Source organism: Tasmannia lanceolata, unplaced genomic scaffold (genome assembly GCF_043159265.1).
Source record: "Tasmannia lanceolata isolate RefF3 unplaced genomic scaffold, GAP_Taslan_0.1 ptg000025l, whole genome shotgun sequence".
Lineage (NCBI taxonomy): Eukaryota > Viridiplantae > Streptophyta > Magnoliopsida > Canellales > Winteraceae > Tasmannia > Tasmannia lanceolata.
Window position 1 is genome coordinate 14,447,482 of NW_027518702.1, and position 17,891 is coordinate 14,465,372.

At 39.4% G+C, this 17,891-nt stretch overlaps 1 protein-coding gene and 1 pseudogene across 3 annotated transcripts; both read left to right on the forward strand.

The window, feature by feature from the left end:
- Positions 1-476: 476 nt before the first annotated feature.
- On the forward strand, positions 477-14,930 carry LOC143857549 (RHOMBOID-like protein 12, mitochondrial). Of its 3 annotated transcripts, none has more exons than XM_077368020.1 (8): positions 477-1,024; positions 7,745-7,859; positions 8,073-8,135; positions 10,251-10,361; positions 11,632-11,676; positions 12,730-12,834; positions 12,937-12,978; positions 14,514-14,930. In XM_077368020.1, exons 1-8 carry the CDS (start codon positions 642-644, stop codon positions 14,601-14,603), a joined length of 954 nt encoding a protein of 317 aa, XP_077224135.1. In that variant the 5' UTR covers positions 477-641; the 3' UTR covers positions 14,604-14,930. The 3 variants fall into 3 exon arrangements, with proteins under 3 accessions (XP_077224135.1, XP_077224134.1, XP_077224136.1); XM_077368019.1 differs by having other exon boundaries at positions 480-1,024; positions 8,073-8,192; XM_077368021.1 differs by lacking the exons at positions 477-1,024; positions 7,745-7,859 and adding an exon at positions 1,130-6,999 and having other exon boundaries at positions 8,073-8,192.
- Positions 14,931-15,103: 173 nt separating this feature from the next.
- On the forward strand, positions 15,104-16,419 carry LOC143857550 (putative carboxylesterase 17 pseudogene; annotated as a pseudogene).
- Positions 16,420-17,891: the final 1,472 nt, after the last annotated feature.

Below are 17,891 nucleotides of genomic sequence, written 5' to 3' on the forward strand. Positions count from 1 at the left end.
AAAGGTTTGGACCTTCAGGCCCGTACTTTTTGAAAAATACTAGACTTCACATGCACGCATAGGATCTCAATTTTGAGTCCAAAAGTAATTACTAATTCAAAATTGCATTCAGGCTCAATTGACCTTAGATTTTGAGTTCAAAATTGATGTGATACCATGAATTTGTTTTCGTGATAAATCAATTTTTCCATGTGAAGTCGCTAAAAATTAGGAAACAAAATTCAGGAAACTAGTGTCTCAGTGATGAGCTGCGGCTAAAAATCCATCCTTAAAAAAGGTCAATCCGATTTCGAGTAGAGCTTTTTGTTTTGCAATTTTTAGCCACATCTAATCACCGGAAACACCAGGTGAAACCGATTTATCACGAAAACAAATTTATGGTAGCCAAATGTGCACGTAAGGGAAAAAATAAAATTCCCAATTAAAATATTCTCCATCGGAAATGTTTTCTGCAATACAAACAAGACCGGAAAACTCTTTCAACATTGGGAAATAGTTTTCCTTTCCACTAATTTCCTACCGCCATCCAGGCCCAAAATCCAAAATAGGAAAAAGGAAAAGACAGAATATAAGTTCCTTCTCACGGTGTCCTGTACTCCTAGACCTGTCCCTCCCCAATTCTTTGAATTGAAAAAAAAAAAATGCAGAGACTACTTTCTCTCAGACTTCTCTCAAGAAATTATGAACAGACCTCAATCCCTTCATTCGTCAAATCCCATCTCTCCAAAAACTTCATTTCTCAAACTGCTGAGAAAACCCCAAAAGAGCTCTTGAAAACTTCTCTCTCTCACTCACCCACTTCAACTACTAGCCTCTGTCTGGACTACTTTCGTTCATGGCGATCTCAAAACCTTTCTTCTCAGAAAATTTCTGGGTTTTTCTTGACCCCTTTAGTTGTAAAACAAATGATCTCGAATACCCATTTGCTGATTCGAAGAGAAAGTTTCTTAGATAGCGGAGTTCGCCTATTTCGGACAAGGATTTCACAATTCAAACAGCTACTCCCTTTAGGGGGAAATTACGGGTAATGTATTCGTTTTATCAAGGCTTTTTTTTTTTTCATTTGTATCTGTAGTTTTTATTTTGATTTTATGGGTCATTCATGTTATAAATTTCGGCCAAAACCGAAACATTTCGGCCAAAATTTCAGATTTTGGCCAACCGCAACTCAAAATTTGCCAGAAAACGTTTTTTTTTACTAGATTTCGGCTAAATTTCTCTTTATACATAATTTTCACCGAAATTTATGAAATTTCCACAAAAATTGTATACATTTCTGTGGAAATTTTTTAAAAAATCAAAAAATTTCTCAAGGTTTTGCATGATTTTGGCTGAAATTTCCACCGACACCGTGGCTGAAACCAACACCAAAACCGACATTTAAAACATTGATAAGGGAATTGTTATGGTCCCGAGGGCCTGCCTAGGTTTGGGACTAGGTGGGACCAGCCTTGTATGGGACGGTTTAAAGGGCCTAGTCTGACACAGCTCATCAGCTGCTGGAGCTTTTGGGCTATTGGTTAGGTACTGTTACTAATGTAATCTGATACGGCGGAAAAGCGAAAATAAATCACAAGAATAAAAAATCGTAGTCTTACGATAGCAAAATGGAGAGAAAAAGAAGAAAACTCCAAAGGTTGATGTCCTATCTCTTAATTCATTAATTGATAATCAAAACAGAAGTGCCTTGCATTTCTCTTCCACTCCCTTTAATAAGATTAGGAGGGATTCTAAAAGGAGAATCACAAACAAGCAAAATGGAAAACATCTATAATTGATGCTTCCACATTGAAGATAATCTAAATAAAAGTAAACTCAATACTAAACGGCCCTAATTAGGGATGTCCCTTATTTGGATGGAAATTGAATATACGACGTGTCCCTTATTTGGCCATGCACAAAATAGAAATGAATATATCCTAATTGGCATGCAGGAAAGTAGAAAGAAATCTGTCCTAATTGATATACTGAAGAATGGAAATAAATCTGCCATAATTGATATTCAAGAAAATGGAAATAAATCTGTCTCAATTGGTAGGCATGGATACGGGAAGTCTCAAGATTGCCTGACTTTGCGCCTAAGTTTGTTCATTAGTGCTTTGGAATGGGTCTACATCCTCTTCATGCCATCGTGGATGGCATGGGCATCATCATCCGTCCCGGGTTGGAAAAAATTCGACCTTCGATTTGCATCATTCGATGAGCTATCGCTGGCATACGGTATCAAGTGCTTCACATTGAATACGTCATGAGTCCGAATGTGACTGGGAAGTCGCAACTTGTAAGTGTTGTCATCTATCCTTTCGATCAAGACCGCCCATACGTAGTCACCAGGCTCGTAGATGATCTTGCGCTTGTGTTGGTCGGCCTATGCTTTATAATTTTTGGCTCGTCTCCTCTAGCTTTTCCCTCACCTGTTCATGCAGCTCCTGTAGGTTGGTTACCATGTCCTCGGCCTTATGATTTGGTCGACTCACCTATGGTAGAGGTTCAAAATCTAATGCGCACTGTGGGTTGTAGCCGCAAAGCAACTCAAAAGGGCTCAATCCTGTGGACCGGTTCCTTGACTTGTTGAATGCAAACTCCGCTTGCGCTAGCACTTGATCCCACTGCTTGGGTGTGGATTCCGCAATGCTCCTTAACAGGTTCCCCAAACTCCTATTCACCACTTCCGTTTGCCTGTCGGTTTGTGGATGATATGCGGTTCTAAAGTTGATCTTTGTCCCCATCAATCTCCACAGACTCCTCCAAAAGTGACCCACAAACTTAGGATCGTTGTCTGAAGTAATGGTCATCGGTACTCCATGTAGCTTCATAAATTCCCTGAAAAATAGACCAGCAATATTGGAAGCGTCCATCGTCTTTTTGCATGCAATAAAACGGGCCATTTTGGTGAACCTGTCGACGACGACATCGATTGGGTCACACACCCGCTGGGTCCATGGCAATCCCAATGTGAAATCCATGGTAACGTTCGTCCAGGGGCCCTCAGGAACAAGCAATGGAGTATATAGGCCCACATTAGTAGACACCCCTTTCGCCACCTCGCAAATGTGGCATCTGTCGACGAACTTCCAAATATCTTCCTTCATCTTCAGCCAATAATAAGTCCCTGCAATCAATGCGAATGCCTTGTCACGCCCAAAGTGGCCTTCATTATGATGCAACTCTTGGACTATCTTCAGCCTCCAACTACAATCAGGAATACATATCGTATTCCCCTTGAAGAGAAACTTGTCTTGTAATACAAAATTGGATCGTTGGCCTGTTTGTACCTCTTCCAAATTTCCACCAAAGAATGGATCTATGCCTAACATGTCTAGAGAAACCCGTCATGATGGGGCCCATGCCATCTATGATGGCATGAAGAGGATGTCGACCCACCCCAAAGCGCTAAGGAGCAAGCTTAGGCGCAAAGTCAGGCAACCTTGAGACTTTTCATTTCCATGTCTACCAATTGAGACATATTTGTTTCCATTTTCCCGCATATCAATTAGTGCAGATTTATTTCCATTCTCCTGCAAATCAATTAGGATATATTTCTTTCTACTTTTCTACATGCAAATTAGGATAAATTCATTTCTATTTTGTGCATGGCCAAATAAGGAACATGCCATTCCAGGTATGGCTTATTAGGGCCGTTTAGTATTTAAGTCACTTTTGTTTAGGTTGCCTTTAATGTGGAAGCATCAATTATAGATGTTTTCTTTTTGCTTGTACGAGATTCTTATTTTTGAATCCCTCCTAGTCTTATTTAAAGGGAGTGGAAGAGACGTGTAAGGCACTTCTATTTTGATTATCAATTAATGAACTACGAGATATGACATCAACTCTCGGAGTATTCTTCTTTTCTCTCTCTATTTTGCTATCGTAGGACTACAATTTCCTATTCTTGTAATTTATATTCGCTTTTCCGCTGTATCGGATTACATTATCTGGTTTCAGAGCTTGCGTTTCACGATTGAGACGCTCATCGATTGCACCAAGAAGGAGGCAGATGGCTCGAGCGGCGGCCCATGATGCGATGGAAGAATCCCAAGAAGAGATCCTAGCACCGAGGAGGCAAGTGGAGGAACTCACGGTGCAGTTGAGATTAGTGCATGCTTCTTCTCAATCAGGAGATGACAGATCTGATGTAGATGCCGTGAGCCAGCATCATGGATATCCACCAGGGCGACCAGCAAGGACTGAGGCTACCAGAAGTGATTCCAGGCATTGGGATGCCTGGAATCAGGTCTAAAGATTGAGATCCCTGAGTTTCCATGGAGGGTCAACACTCGAAGATTTCATCCATCATGGACTGGCTTTTCACCGTAGAAGAGATACTTGGGTTTTCAAGGAGGTTCCAGAGGATTGGGTGGTTCTTTTGATCACTACTCGACTCCGTGGTAGAGCCACTGCATGGTGGCAGCAAGTGAAAGTGATCAGGCATAGGCAGGGCAAGGAGAAGATTGTTCCCTGGGAGAAATTGAAGAAGAAGATGATGCCGAAGTTTCTTCCTTATCATTATTCTAGTCTACTGTTTAAACAGTTGCAAAAATTTAAACAAGGAGCTGATTCGGTGGATGAGTATACGGAGAAATTCCATCAATTAGTTGCCCGGGACGATTTAGCAGAATTGGACGAGCAATTGGTTTCTAAATATATTGGAGGTTTGAGGCATGATCTGCAGGATTCACTAGAACTGTTCGATTGTTGGAGTCTCACTGAAGCACACCAGAGGGCGGTCATCCTGGAGAAACAGACATGACGCAACATGCTGTATGGATGGATCGTTCCAGCCACCACCACTCGACCCCCTACGCGACCTCCACAAGTGGGCATCCCAAGGTACAAACCGACTCCACCACAACCAACCTAGACGGCCCCACCATTCCGAGCCGCAAACTCCACATAGGGAGGAGCGACAGGGCCTCGTAGTTTCAAATGTGGTGAGACAGGGCATCGGGCTAATAAATGTAGAAAATGTGGCTGAGATGGGAAACAATTGTTCATTGAGGAAGCCGAATATGATGATGACATTGGCGACCTTGTTGCTTACTCAATGCCATCAGTTGTTGATTCTTATGGTGATGACATTGAGGAGGATGTATTACACAACAATATTGAGGAGGCACTTGTTACCAGAAAGTGGTTTTTGACTCCGAGAGATGAGTCTGGCGATGAATGGCTCCGCAACAACATCTTCCACATCACTTGCACAATTGGAGGAAAGTTTTGTCAGATGGTGATTGATAGTGGCTCATGTGAGAATGTGGTATCTGAAGAGGTCGTCACCAAACTTAGTTTGAAGACTCAGAAACACCTTGGCCCTTACAAATTGGTATGGGCCCCATCAGTTACGGTCCTAAGTCAGGGCCTGCTTAGGTATGGGACTAGGTGGGACCCAGCCTAGTATGGGACAGGTTACAAGGGCCTAGCCTTAACACGTTCCATCAGCTCTGGAGATTTTGGCGTATTGGTTGGGTACCTAACATTTGGTATCAAAGCGGTCTCTTTGGCTGTCAAGAAGTTGGATATGGTGGATGGGACTATAGGACACGATGTTCGGCACATGGAAGAGTCTATCAAACACCTTCATGGTAGCTCTAACAAACAAACTGAGGCTCTTCTCGAGCTCAGGCAACTAAATATCATCCATGAACTTGAAATGCAACCAGCTGGTTGCGAAAATTCCGACACAAGGAGGTGATGACCAGGCTAATTCCTTGCGGCAATCCTGTGAATCGCCTCCTTTCTCACGCGGATATGAGCATACTAGGTTTGCAAAGATTGATTTTCTGCGATTTAACGGAGAAGATCCAAAGGGATGGGCGTACCGTTGCAGGAAATTTTTTACTTCTAATCAGGTTGAGGAAGATTGCAAGGTACAACTGGCGTCGATACACTTGGAAGAAAAGGCCCTGCAATGGTATCGTTGGTTAGAGACGGCACAAGGATCAGTGGGGTGGGCCAACTTCATCCAAGCTCTAAACACGCGGTCTGGTCCAACTGCGTATGACGATACAGTAGGCGAGTTGATGAAGTTGCGACAACCAGTTCGGTAAAGCAATATCAGAAACATTTTGAAGTGCTAGCCAACCGTACTATTGGGTCACTCAAAGATTTTTTGTGAGTCGCTTATCAGTGGCCTTCGGGATGAAATTAAGGTGGGTATCCGCATGTTTGGACCAACAACGTTCAACCAAGCCATTGGGTTGGCACGGTTACGAGAAGAGAACACCAAGGCTCTGGCAAGAAAAATGAAGGGGGAGTGGAAACCAATGACGTTGAGTATTCCCAGTTTGAAGCCACTTAACTCTGCTTCTTTACCACCCGTCCGGCGCCTCACACAAAAGTAGAAATGGATGAATGCAGATCGAACGGCTTATGTTATAATTGCGACGAATGATACACCATGGCCCACAAATGCACGCGGGAGCAAATTGTTTAATTAGATGGAGTTGAGGAGGATGAGGAGCCTAAGATCTCGGTCCATGCTTTAGCAGGGTCTACTTCCTATCATACGATGCGGATCATGGGATACATCAATCGGAGGACCGTGATTATACTCATTGACTCTGGCAGTATGCACAACTTCTTGGATCCGGAAGTGGCCAAGCGAACCGATTGTGCTGTGCAACCTAGTAATCTCCTTTCCATATCCTTGGTCAATGGGACAAAATTTAGTAGTGTGGCTGCATGCAAACGCTTCCAATGGGTAATGCAAGTTACCACCTTCCAAGCGGATATGCGTCTACTACCCTTGGACGGTTGCAACATGGTACTGGGTGTCCAATGGCTCATCAGTCTCCGTCTGATCATATGGAACTTCAAACAATTACAAATGGATTTCTCATTCAATGGGAGGTGCCATGTTTTACGAGGTCCAAAGGAGGAGTCCAATTGGTTGATAGCAAGCGAATGGAAAAAATTCTAATGAAGCCCGTGCAAGGAGCAGTCGCACAACTATTTTCTATGCACATGGAAGAGGAGGAAGTAGCTACTAATCCTGCAATGGTAACATTATTACGAAACTTTTTACCCTCTCTCTGTCCAAGTCACACGACCATTGCATACCTTTGAAACCGGGAAGACAACCCCAAATGTCAAGCCATATCACTACCCGTATATACCCGAGGTGGATGATAATGAACCAATTCAGTTGAAACTCATGGCGATTCTAGACCACTGTCTCATTAATCACAACAACCAAGTAGTTACACACGTTTTGGTACAAGTGTCCAATTATTTTGCGTAGGATGTTTCGTGGGAGGATCCACAATCTCTGTCTCGTCAGTTTCCTTACTTCAGACCTTGAGGATATGGTCAATTCCATGGGTGCGGGAGTGTTACGTCATCAAATGTGACAGATGATGTGTGCACCAGGCTGTTACGTAGGAGTGGATTGGGGATAGAAAGTGGGAACTAGATATTTATCTACCTATTAATGATTCTCTACCTTTTTATAGGGCAGTTTTATTTGGATTTTATACTCGAATTCTTTTTATGTTTTCTTTACAAATTAGAATAATCTGAAAAGATAATTAAAAAAAGAGTATTCCCAAAACCATAATCTCTTCATTCAATTAGTCAAAAGCGCCGAGTAGAAACTTTGAGCTTCTGTAATTGCAAATACATTTTTTTGAGTAGAAACTTTGAGCTTCTGTAACTGAAACGACATTTTTTTTTGCCTTATGATAATTGTGCCTTCTACAGTTTATATTTTGAAGTCATCATATTTTCATTTCTTCCTATATTGCAGGAGATCATTTATGCCGAACGCAGTTGACGTTGTGTTGATATTGATTGCAGTTAATGTTGCTGTTTTTATCTTATGGAGGACTGCGGATCCTATATTTATGATGAATAACTTTGCAGTCAGTCCTTACCCACATATTACTGAATCAACTTTCACCAATAAATGCCATTTGTATTTTATTTTCTTTAAATGAAACAAGTTTATCTTTGCTTGAGAAGCTTGCTTAAAAAAGAGTTCAATTTCCTGCTCTACAAACTTAAATTTTAGTTTATTATCTGATGGGAATAGATGAATACACTCAAACACATGCTAACTTCATGTTTTCTGGCAGGTCTCCATAGAGAACATCGCTAGCGGGCGCTTCCACACTTTGGTTACTTCTGCATTCAGTCATGTGAAGCTTTCACATCTCTTTTCAAACATGTTCGGTCTTTACTTCTTTGGTTCTAATGTATGATTTTCTGCATTTCACATTCTTTTTCAGCTTGATTTTTTTGTAGGTATGCTACGATATATACGCCGCTCTTTGTAGTATAGTATGCAATTGCTGATTGTTGCTTATTTTAGTTTTTGGTTTGTCACGGATGGTCAAACCTTTTTATATTCGAGGCGTGAAATCATTTTGGACTGCTGCCAGGTTCATTTTCTATGTCAGAGAACATTATTAAGTTCTGATTGTTTTCTCTGTTAGCCATTAAAGGTCCCAATTTCTAATACATGGTTTTCCAAATAGTTACTTTTTATTTATTTTTGTTCAAGCAATGGTCTGAAATCAAATAGTGCATCAAATCATAAATAATAAGTTTCCATCCAATGCTCACAATCAGTGCGAGGAGCCTCCGGGTCAAAAGAGGGATTTTAGAGACCCCATTACTGTCCCTAAAAGCACACATACAAGACACATGTAGTGTCTCATGACATATTGCTCGTATACTGGTCACGTTAGATGATACGCCTAATATGCTACATTGTTTTGGATGAGTATAAGTCAGGAATTTCTTATTCCAATTATGGCCATTAAACTCCTTCCCTGGTACTTTAAACCAAGTTGTAAATTTTCGGTATCGGTTTGTAATTTTAGTGGAAATCCTGTGAAATCACGGAAGCATATGGAAATATATTTGAATGATAGAATTTAAAGATGAAACTCCAAGAAATGCTAGAATAAACATAAAATGCACTTAAAACGATCACATAAGCAATACAACCGTCCATAGTAGCTTAATAGCATCGAACCCCTAGTAACATGCACCGTCGTGCATGTCTGATAATTCAGTACATATCCAATTTCACATGTAATTCAAATAAATATTTATATATAATACATGCACCACATTTGTAACACATACTAATATAGTATACCACTATTACAGTTTCGATTCTGGTTGGCATGCCGCATGCTTTTAACACATACTAATATAGTATACCACTATTATAGTTACAATTTTGGTTGGAATGCGTTTCGGTTTTGGTTTCAGTTTTGGCGGGGATGGAAAGGAAGCATTTCGGTTATTTCGTATTGGTCTCGGTGGGAATTTAAAATCATGGTTTGAACCATATACTGGAGACCCTTAATAATCTAAAATTTAAAGCTCTCTTGGCCTTGACATTTTCAAATTGGAAGTGAACATCTTCTAGGTGTGAGTGCCTGAGTTCGATTTAAACCATAAGAGTTTAAATGTTGGATTCGAGCATAATTTGTGTATGATCAAGAACTTACTGAACATTTAATCAATCACCCATTCATCCAAAAATTCTCATATTATTCTTATTTACTTTCTAATTTTCAGTCACTCATTAATTACTATATTCATGCTAAATAATTAAGTTCTTTCTTTACAAGTTAGCATTATTTATATGATCACTTGTTTGAATTCTTTCTCTGCACTATTCGTGTTATCTGTCAATTGTTTAAATTGTCTCTAAATTATTGCTTGTTACCGATCCCACCCACCCACCAAAAAAGAGAGAAGAAGAAAAGTCTCAAGTTTTAATACCTATGCAGTATGCACTCATCTAGGTGCTTAGGCAACTGCCTCGGTCTGAGTTGGGATGTCGCTGAGGATTGCCTACTTGACTGGACAACCATAATAAATGCATATCGCGTGTGCAACTGAGACTCTTAAAAAGTCCTATATATAATTTTCTCTATTTGTTTTTTGACCTTATAATTTTCAATCACTTATTGCTTTCCATATTCATGTCAAGTAATTAAGTTCCTTCTTTGCGAGTTTGCATTATTTATATTATCACTCACAAATTTTTATTAGTCTTACTCATGTCATATGTCAGTTGTTCAAATCATCCCTAAATTTACCCACTACCCAACTCTCCCACCCGCTAAAAATGAAAAAAGGAAAGAGTTATTGGCTAACAAGCATTCTCTAATCAATTTCTATGGTTTCCATGGAAACCCCTGTCCATTAGTGAAAATTTTATCATGTCTCTTGTGGCTTCAAAATTTTATCATTTTTCGTAACTGGTTTTCTTGTTTTGTTACGCTAATCAGATTGGACATCAATTTGGACCTAAATTTCTAGTGAAGCTGTACTTAGCTGGGGCTATTGCTGGATCGATATGCTTCTTGGCGCACATGGCCTTTCTTATTGCATCGTCAAAGGTACTGACCAACTATGCATTAGCAGCCAATAACTATTTAGTTTATAGTTGGGTTCAAAATTTCTGATTAGTTATCACTCTTTACGGATAAGCTATGTGATTATCATGTTAGTAAGGTGATAAAATGGTGAGGGGTGAAACAACACCCTCGAGAGTTAGGGTTAGCAACTCTATACAAATAGTACATAGGGGCTAGACTAAATCAAGCGTGGTCATGGATACCAGCAAGAGCACTCATTTCTTCCATTCTGAAAGTATGTCAATAAAAACATAACAATTTTCTTTCCGATAGCAAGGAAGCCGAGTTGAACCAGCAGTCCTCAAGTCAAGTGGATCATCAAATTATCTCGTGCCGGTACAATCCTAAAACCCACCCACCTTTTAATCTTAACCCATCATTATTATCTAGTTCTTACCATTTTGTCAGAACCCTCATGTCCTTTCTTAAGACTTCTAGAACTAAATTTACAAACTAAAATATCCAACATTTTATTTTTGCCAATTTTTTGTTACTAATTGCATCATTAAACTTTGAACCACCTTTTTGTGGCCTAAAATGAGAAAATGTTACAAAATCCACGGAAATAAGATTGCCCAAACCTGGGTACTTGGGGTTAAAAATTATTCTTCCCAAAAGTCTCTCATCAATTGAAGGATTCTAATTTGCTGGCTGCTTTTGAGAGTTATAAACTTACATGGCGAGTGTCAGAGTGCGGGAGCATGAAGAGGTAGCACATGACATTTGATAGCCCATACCTAGGAATCCCATTCATCTCCGTCATTAATCTAGGTCTCTCAAACATTTAAATAAAAAGAAAAATCCGGTCAATTTTGTGCCCTCAACTACCTATTACCATTAAATTCATAATTACCTAGCTATATGAAATATTTAAAAGAACCAGATGAACAACATCCTATCTTTTTCCTTTCCATGTTTCTACTATTTCTCAGAGTTATTAAAAAACATATTGTTTTCTTTTAGTTGATCCTTAAATAAGATTTGCATGTCAACTAACTTTATAAGATTCAAGCTCATCATCAGGTGTTTTCTTTGGATTTTTCTTTTATATAATTTTTATGGTCTTCCATATTCAACTTTTCTAACTTTACTAATATTTGCTTTGCAATTGCTTCTTCTTTCCCTTCGTATTTTTATCGCCCAAGCAGAGTGCATGATTTTACCAATTTTGCTCAAGGGAGATAATAATGAAATCATACTCTTTAATGGGCCAAGTGGTTTAATTTCTGCCATCCCATTGTTCTATTTTCAGGACACAAGAACATTTTATTTGAGTCCCAAGATAATTACTGGATTGGTATGTATTCCTTCGAGCCAGTTACTTTGATTATGTGAGATGCATGCATGCTGACATACACACACACATACCCACATTCCAAAGCATATTTAAGTGTCTGCATAAGGCTAGCATTATATCTGTAAAATGCATATATTAGATCTGTTATTTGTAGATGTATACGTCTATTTATACATGCATACTATTATTGTAAGGACACAACTATCCATCTATATATGCATACTTGCATGCATGCTCATGTCTGTTTTGTTATTCTATTGATTGGAAGGGAGTTTTGATTAGAAGAAAAACCATAAAAAAGGGAGATGATTTTTTCACCCTCCTGTAGGATTATGCGCCCCCTTCTAACGTGTATTGTGGCAGACTTAAAACGCTTTTGGATGTCAAATCACGTTAAAAAGGGGGGTGCATAATTCTACAGAGGGGCGAGGGGGGTGAAAAAATCATCTCCATATAGTAGTCAAAAGAGTTTACAATTGAATCATACCTCACATAGACCCGCATGTCATACTACATTTCAGTTTACTCATGAATATGCATTTGTCTGCCTTTTTTAATAGATAAGTTAGATTGGTCAGGTCAAAGCTAGTTACAGGTGGGACCCTATGTCCTGGTCCGATGTCTTTCCTCAGTTGACAGGTGCTGCATGCCACCTGGCTACCAAGGGATTTGGCATGCAATTTGTTCTCTTTTTCAGTTGCTTCATGGTGTTACATGCATACATATTCATCCTTTGCATGCAGGCGCCATTTAAAAAAAGAACAAGAAAGCAAACAGTTTACAATCCACGCACCCTTGACTCATAATAGAGTTACAAGTTACTCCAAAATCTTGGAGTTTGTCTGCTTTGTGGTTTGCTTCGCAGTGGTTCTGAAACACTATTTTTTTTTTAATCTAAAATGAAGGAAATCATACTTCCCTGGAGTATATTGAGGCAAAATTCCATGAAGTTAAAGTAAATCACAACATCACCTATCATCCATCAATCCATGTGTTTACCATACATATACACTTGCTTACATGCACCAATGGGTTCTTTTTCATGACATTCAGGGAGCAAGCGGTGCTTTAAATTCAATTATTTTACTTCATATATTTCTGTTTCCAAAGGCTACTCACTACGTCAATCTAATCATTCCAGTTCCTGCAATGTTATTGGTAAGCTCACTGTTTTTTACCATCATTGTTTTTAGTGAAGAGGAAACTAATGTTGAAGATTGTGCATTCGGTTAGTAATTTTTTGGTAGTGTATCATTTCAGGGCGCTCTTTTAATAGGAACTGATATTTGGAGAATGTTGGAGGTATGTGCCTATTCTTCATATGAAAGGATATATAGAGGTGGTTAGCACTTACAGATTCAGTAATGGGGAATTATAATGACATTCTGTTCTGCCACACAGAATGTTTTATGGTCCACCCATATGGTTTATAGATTCTGTACAGGTGGGACCACCATTCTGTGATCCAAACACTTCATCTTGTGGGCCTCACAAAAACAAAAGTCCGTTGTCTACATTTAATGGGAAAATGTCCATCGAATGAATGGTTAGGATCATCTGATGAGGGAGTGCCTTACCCTTCGATCGGATCCCTTAACACTTACCCAACCTCAGTTAAAGATAATGCACCCCCCCAGGGCTCCCTCCGAGCTCTAATTCACTACCTGGATACTACTGGAATAGAGCTTTCATTTGTACTCTTAATAGGGGAATGCTTGCCTTGGATACTGGATTAGGAATCCCCATGTAAAATCTCCTGAGTCAATTATCGACTAAACCAAGTCAATTCTCATTTACCTTGACCGAGTTCTCATCCGAGTCCAGGTTTTGTCATACGAAGCCAATTAAGAACTCCTTTGACTCATCCAATTTATTGAAAAGTTGACCATGTCAATCATTGGCTCGCCTGAGTTGACTTGTTTTTACCTTATCTGAGTTCTTGTCCGTGTTCGAGTTTATAATCATTGGTTTTGGTTTGGACCACCTGAGTAAACGATAAACATGAGCACCATTTTATGTGGTTAAACATCATAAAATTTCTCCTTCAAGAAATTGGTGCTAGGGAAATGATATTTCCAACCCCTTTCAGACTTTAGTCATTTCTAAAAAGACAAATAAAAAGGGCGTGGAAATATCATTTTCCGTAGGCCATGTTGGCATGTTTGGCAACCGTGATATTTTTTCCATGGAATATTAATTTATCAGGTGGTAAGAGAATGTTAGTGAGGGTGGGAGAAAGAGAGTTCTGAGAGGGTGAGAAGTGGCTGAAAAACAGGGAGAAAGTAATTCTTATTTTGAGTGGAGTTTTTCATCCTTTGTTTTTCAGCTTTTTCTCACCCTTTCCTCACTCTGTCTCCTTCAAGTCTCTCCCTCTCCTGCCCTCCCTCACCATTTGGAAAGCTAATATACCATTAAAAAAAAAAACTCAAGGTTGCCAAACATGGCCTTAGCGCTATCCCATTATTCAATTTCTTCTACAAAGTTTCCCAATTTAGTCTTTTACATTACATACATATCTTTAAATTTTTAAAAATTCCCATTGATATCTTGCTAAGCATAAGAAGAATGTGGTCCTAGGGCCATTTGAATTGGTAGTCCCTCTAAATCTCTACCATTCATGTGGCTCTTGCAAGGGTGGTTGGAGTTGGTCATTTGTTTAGGGCCCACTCTAGATAGGCCACTACCCAGAGATTGCTCTTATTGACAAGCCTAAGCATCTGATCAATGAACTTTTGCCAGTTGAACATAAACCATTAATCCTCCTTTCATTCTTTTTAAATAAGAATGGATCTTGATTTTCAGCTTTTCTATCTCTAATTCTCTCCTGATTTTTGCAGGGAGATTCTCATATAGCAGGATCAGCTCACTTGGGAGGTACTCTGGTTGCTGTTCTGGTGTGGGCAAGGATTAAAAAGCGTTGGATCTGAATTAGTATGTTACGTGCCTAATTGGCCGTAACAAAAATAAAGAAAAATAAAAGATAGAATAGAGAAGGGGATGGTTGATTCGAGGCAACCGGACCTCCTAACAGCTCAATTCAAGATGAGCCATTACTCTCATATAGTTTTTGTTTTTGTTATAAATTTGTCTTCCCTTTATTAATGATAAACTCAATCTTTAAATACATCAACTTCACCCACATTTTACAGATACGTAGATATTGGAACACTATATCCATCAAGCTTTTATATGTTAACACTAAAGCTAGCATCCTTCTTTATTTATCTAGAGCATACAACGGTATTTGAAGCCGAGTATTGGGCCTTGGTTTCCACCTATTTGCTGTTGCTTACTAGTGTTGATTATTTTTAATTTTCCTGTGTCTTTCCCCAACTACTCCTCAACAGCTTTATTAGTCATGTCATGTGGGTGTCTTTGAATCTTAATTTGTTTATTAACTTCCTTTTACCAAGTTAGTGAAACAATTCTTCTTGATGCTATAGCAAGCCTATAATATAACAAATCAGCAAAATTCCGATGAGCAACCTAGCTTACATCCAAACAGACCCTCACCATTCAATCCTTTTAAAAGAACCAAGAAAATCTCTTACAATTCATGCATAAATCTATATATACAGCCTATATACATCTAACACAGGCAAATCAGAATACATGCATTGCCGGAAAATGTCGATCATCGCCGAATGTCCGAGCTTTATCCAAGTCTTCTCTGATGGCTCCGTCAAACGCTTTTTTCCTGATATCTCTTCTACATCGCCCGACTTCTCCAATGGCTACAAATCAAAGGATATAATTGTTGATCCCTCGAAGCCCGTCTCGGCTAGAATTTTCTGTCCTGATACCAAAGATTATCCCACCAGCGCGCTCCATGTCCTTCTATACTTCCATGGGGGTGGCTTTTGCATTGGCTCAACAACATGGAAAGGTTACCATGAGTTCCTTAGCGGCCTATGTGTGAGGGCCCGGTGCATCATAGTGTCAGTAGATTATCGCCTTGCACCTGAGAACCGCCTACCCGTAGCATATGATGACTGTTTCGGTGTGCTTGATTGGCTGGACTGCAATGCTTCCTCCGACCCCTGGCTTGAGAGGGCAGACCTTTCACGTATTTTCCTCTCTGGTGACAGTGCGGGTGGTAACATTGCGCACCATGTGGCACTTAGAGCAATGAATTGTGGTGCTCATAGCAATAAAATTAAGGGGTTATTATTGATCCATCCATATTTTGGGAGCGAGAAGAGGATCGAAAGTGAGATGGATGATGGGGCTGCTGAAGGTGTTGGAATGAATGACATGTTCTGGAGTCTGAGCTTACCAGAAGGATCCGATCACGACCATTTCGCGTGTAATTTTGAGAAGGCAGAGCTGCCTGAAGCTATGTGGTCTCAATTTCCCGCAGTGGCAGTTTATGTAGCCGGTTTGGATTTGTTGAAGGAAAGAGGCGTAATGTATGAGGAATTTGTGAAGAGGAAAGGGGTGAGGGAGGTTAAGATGTGGGTTGCCGAAGGCGAATCACATGTGTATCATGTGTTTCATCCGGACTCAGAGGCAACACGCGTTCTTCAAGATCAAATGAGCGAGTTTATGAGTAGTTTCTAAGAGATGAATTAAGGTAGAAACATATGATTACTTAATTAATAATAAACCAAATTCCCTTTAACTCTGAGGAATCCCCATACCAACATTGTCACCTAAAATGTGTGTTGGAATTCCTTTCTTGAAAAAATCAAGTCACATTGTAGAGGATCCCGCATAAATACCTCCGTTTATGACTTGTGACCACTTATTAACTGTCTTTATAACTTGTGTCCACTTATTAAATGTCACGCCCCGATCACACTGTGTAAATATTATATGGTTGTTGGTTTCCCACCCTCTCCGGTTTTGTTTTCCAACAGCACTAACTGTTTCCGACCCACTCCACAAGACCCGCTCCTCGGAGATGCTGAAAACACGTCTACACAAGAAAGGAAGAATCAACATATATAGCCCAACAACTTTTCCTCCCATTCCGATGTGGAAAGTCACAGCAAGCATGATCCCTCAATCTAGAACCTCTAAACTAATGTTGAGTCCCTAAAATTAGGAAAATTATTATAAATCCACGTGAAATGCCTATAACTAAGGAATTCAAGATAAAAAAAAATGAAAAATGAGTAAAATATATTTTTGAATGGTAAAAATGAGTAAAATATTATGAATGGAATAGAAAATAGAAGGCAAAAGCATCAGCAAAATAAAAGATGGTTGTACTGCTTATATGTGCAACTATATTATAAATTTATAACTTTATAAGCCACTGATATTGGCCCCAACATATTTTGTAATCAACACGAACTTACCTTTTCCTATATATAGGTTTTAACCAGCTGTCAAAAGCTATTGACAGCTTTTTTGGGAATTGTAACAGCTGGTTAAAACATATACAGTAAGGGCAGTTTGCACCGATGATCAAAACATGGTTGTGGCTATATATATGCACAAGGGAATGCTGAACTGAAGGGCACCTATATCAAAACATGTTTGTGGCAGTGGCAATATATACGCACAAGGGAATGCTAAACTGAAGGGCGCTAAAAATAATTCGCAAGGGCGTAGTCATTGGATCCACACTATCAGAGTAGATTTATTATTCATTTACTTTTACCTTTTCCAATGCTAGTATAAAAGCACTTTGGCAATGTGGAACCAATAGGGTTGAACACCCTTGCAGCTGGCTTTAGCAAGGGATCCCATCAGTTTAGCATTCCTATACAGTGGTCTATAAACCATTGCTTCTGTTTTTTTGTTCTTTTTCACGAAACATATGGAGTGAAAAGAAAATTTCTAGGCCACTGATATTGGCAATACCATGTTATGTTTTGGTAGTTGCACTAACTCATTTTGTCTTTTATTATTCAAAATTTTCAAATGTTATTACAATTCCCCCAAAAAAAAAAACTTTCAGAAGGCAATTAAAAAAGAAAAAGACAAGCTGAATTTTGTGCAATTATTAGAATATGGTAGTGCCAATATCAGTAGCCTTAATTAAAGGGTATCAGTTACAATTTACAATACAATAGACTCACCGGTAAATAGTAGAATTAGTAGTCTGTGGGAGAATGTCAAGATGACAACCCCATGTGGAATCCTATCTCCCCTTTTCTCTTCGATCAGAAGGAACAAAGCAACAGAAAACCATGGCTTTAATCCACTGCGAATATCAGAAGAGACTGTGTATGACTGTGTATCAGGGTTTATACAGGAGCTCTTTG

Excerpts from the sequence above, each read along its gene's own strand:
- LOC143857549 (XM_077368019.1), top strand. The coding sequence starts at position 642 with ATGCAGAGACTACTTTCTCTCAGACTTCTCTCAAGAAATTATGAACAG. Across the intron at positions 1,025-7,744 it reads CCTTTAGGGGGAAATTACGG|GAGATCATTTATGCCGAACG; the intron begins GTAATGTATTCG and ends CCTATATTGCAG. Across the intron at positions 12,835-12,936 it reads CAGTTCCTGCAATGTTATTG|GGCGCTCTTTTAATAGGAAC; the intron begins GTAAGCTCACTG and ends GTATCATTTCAG.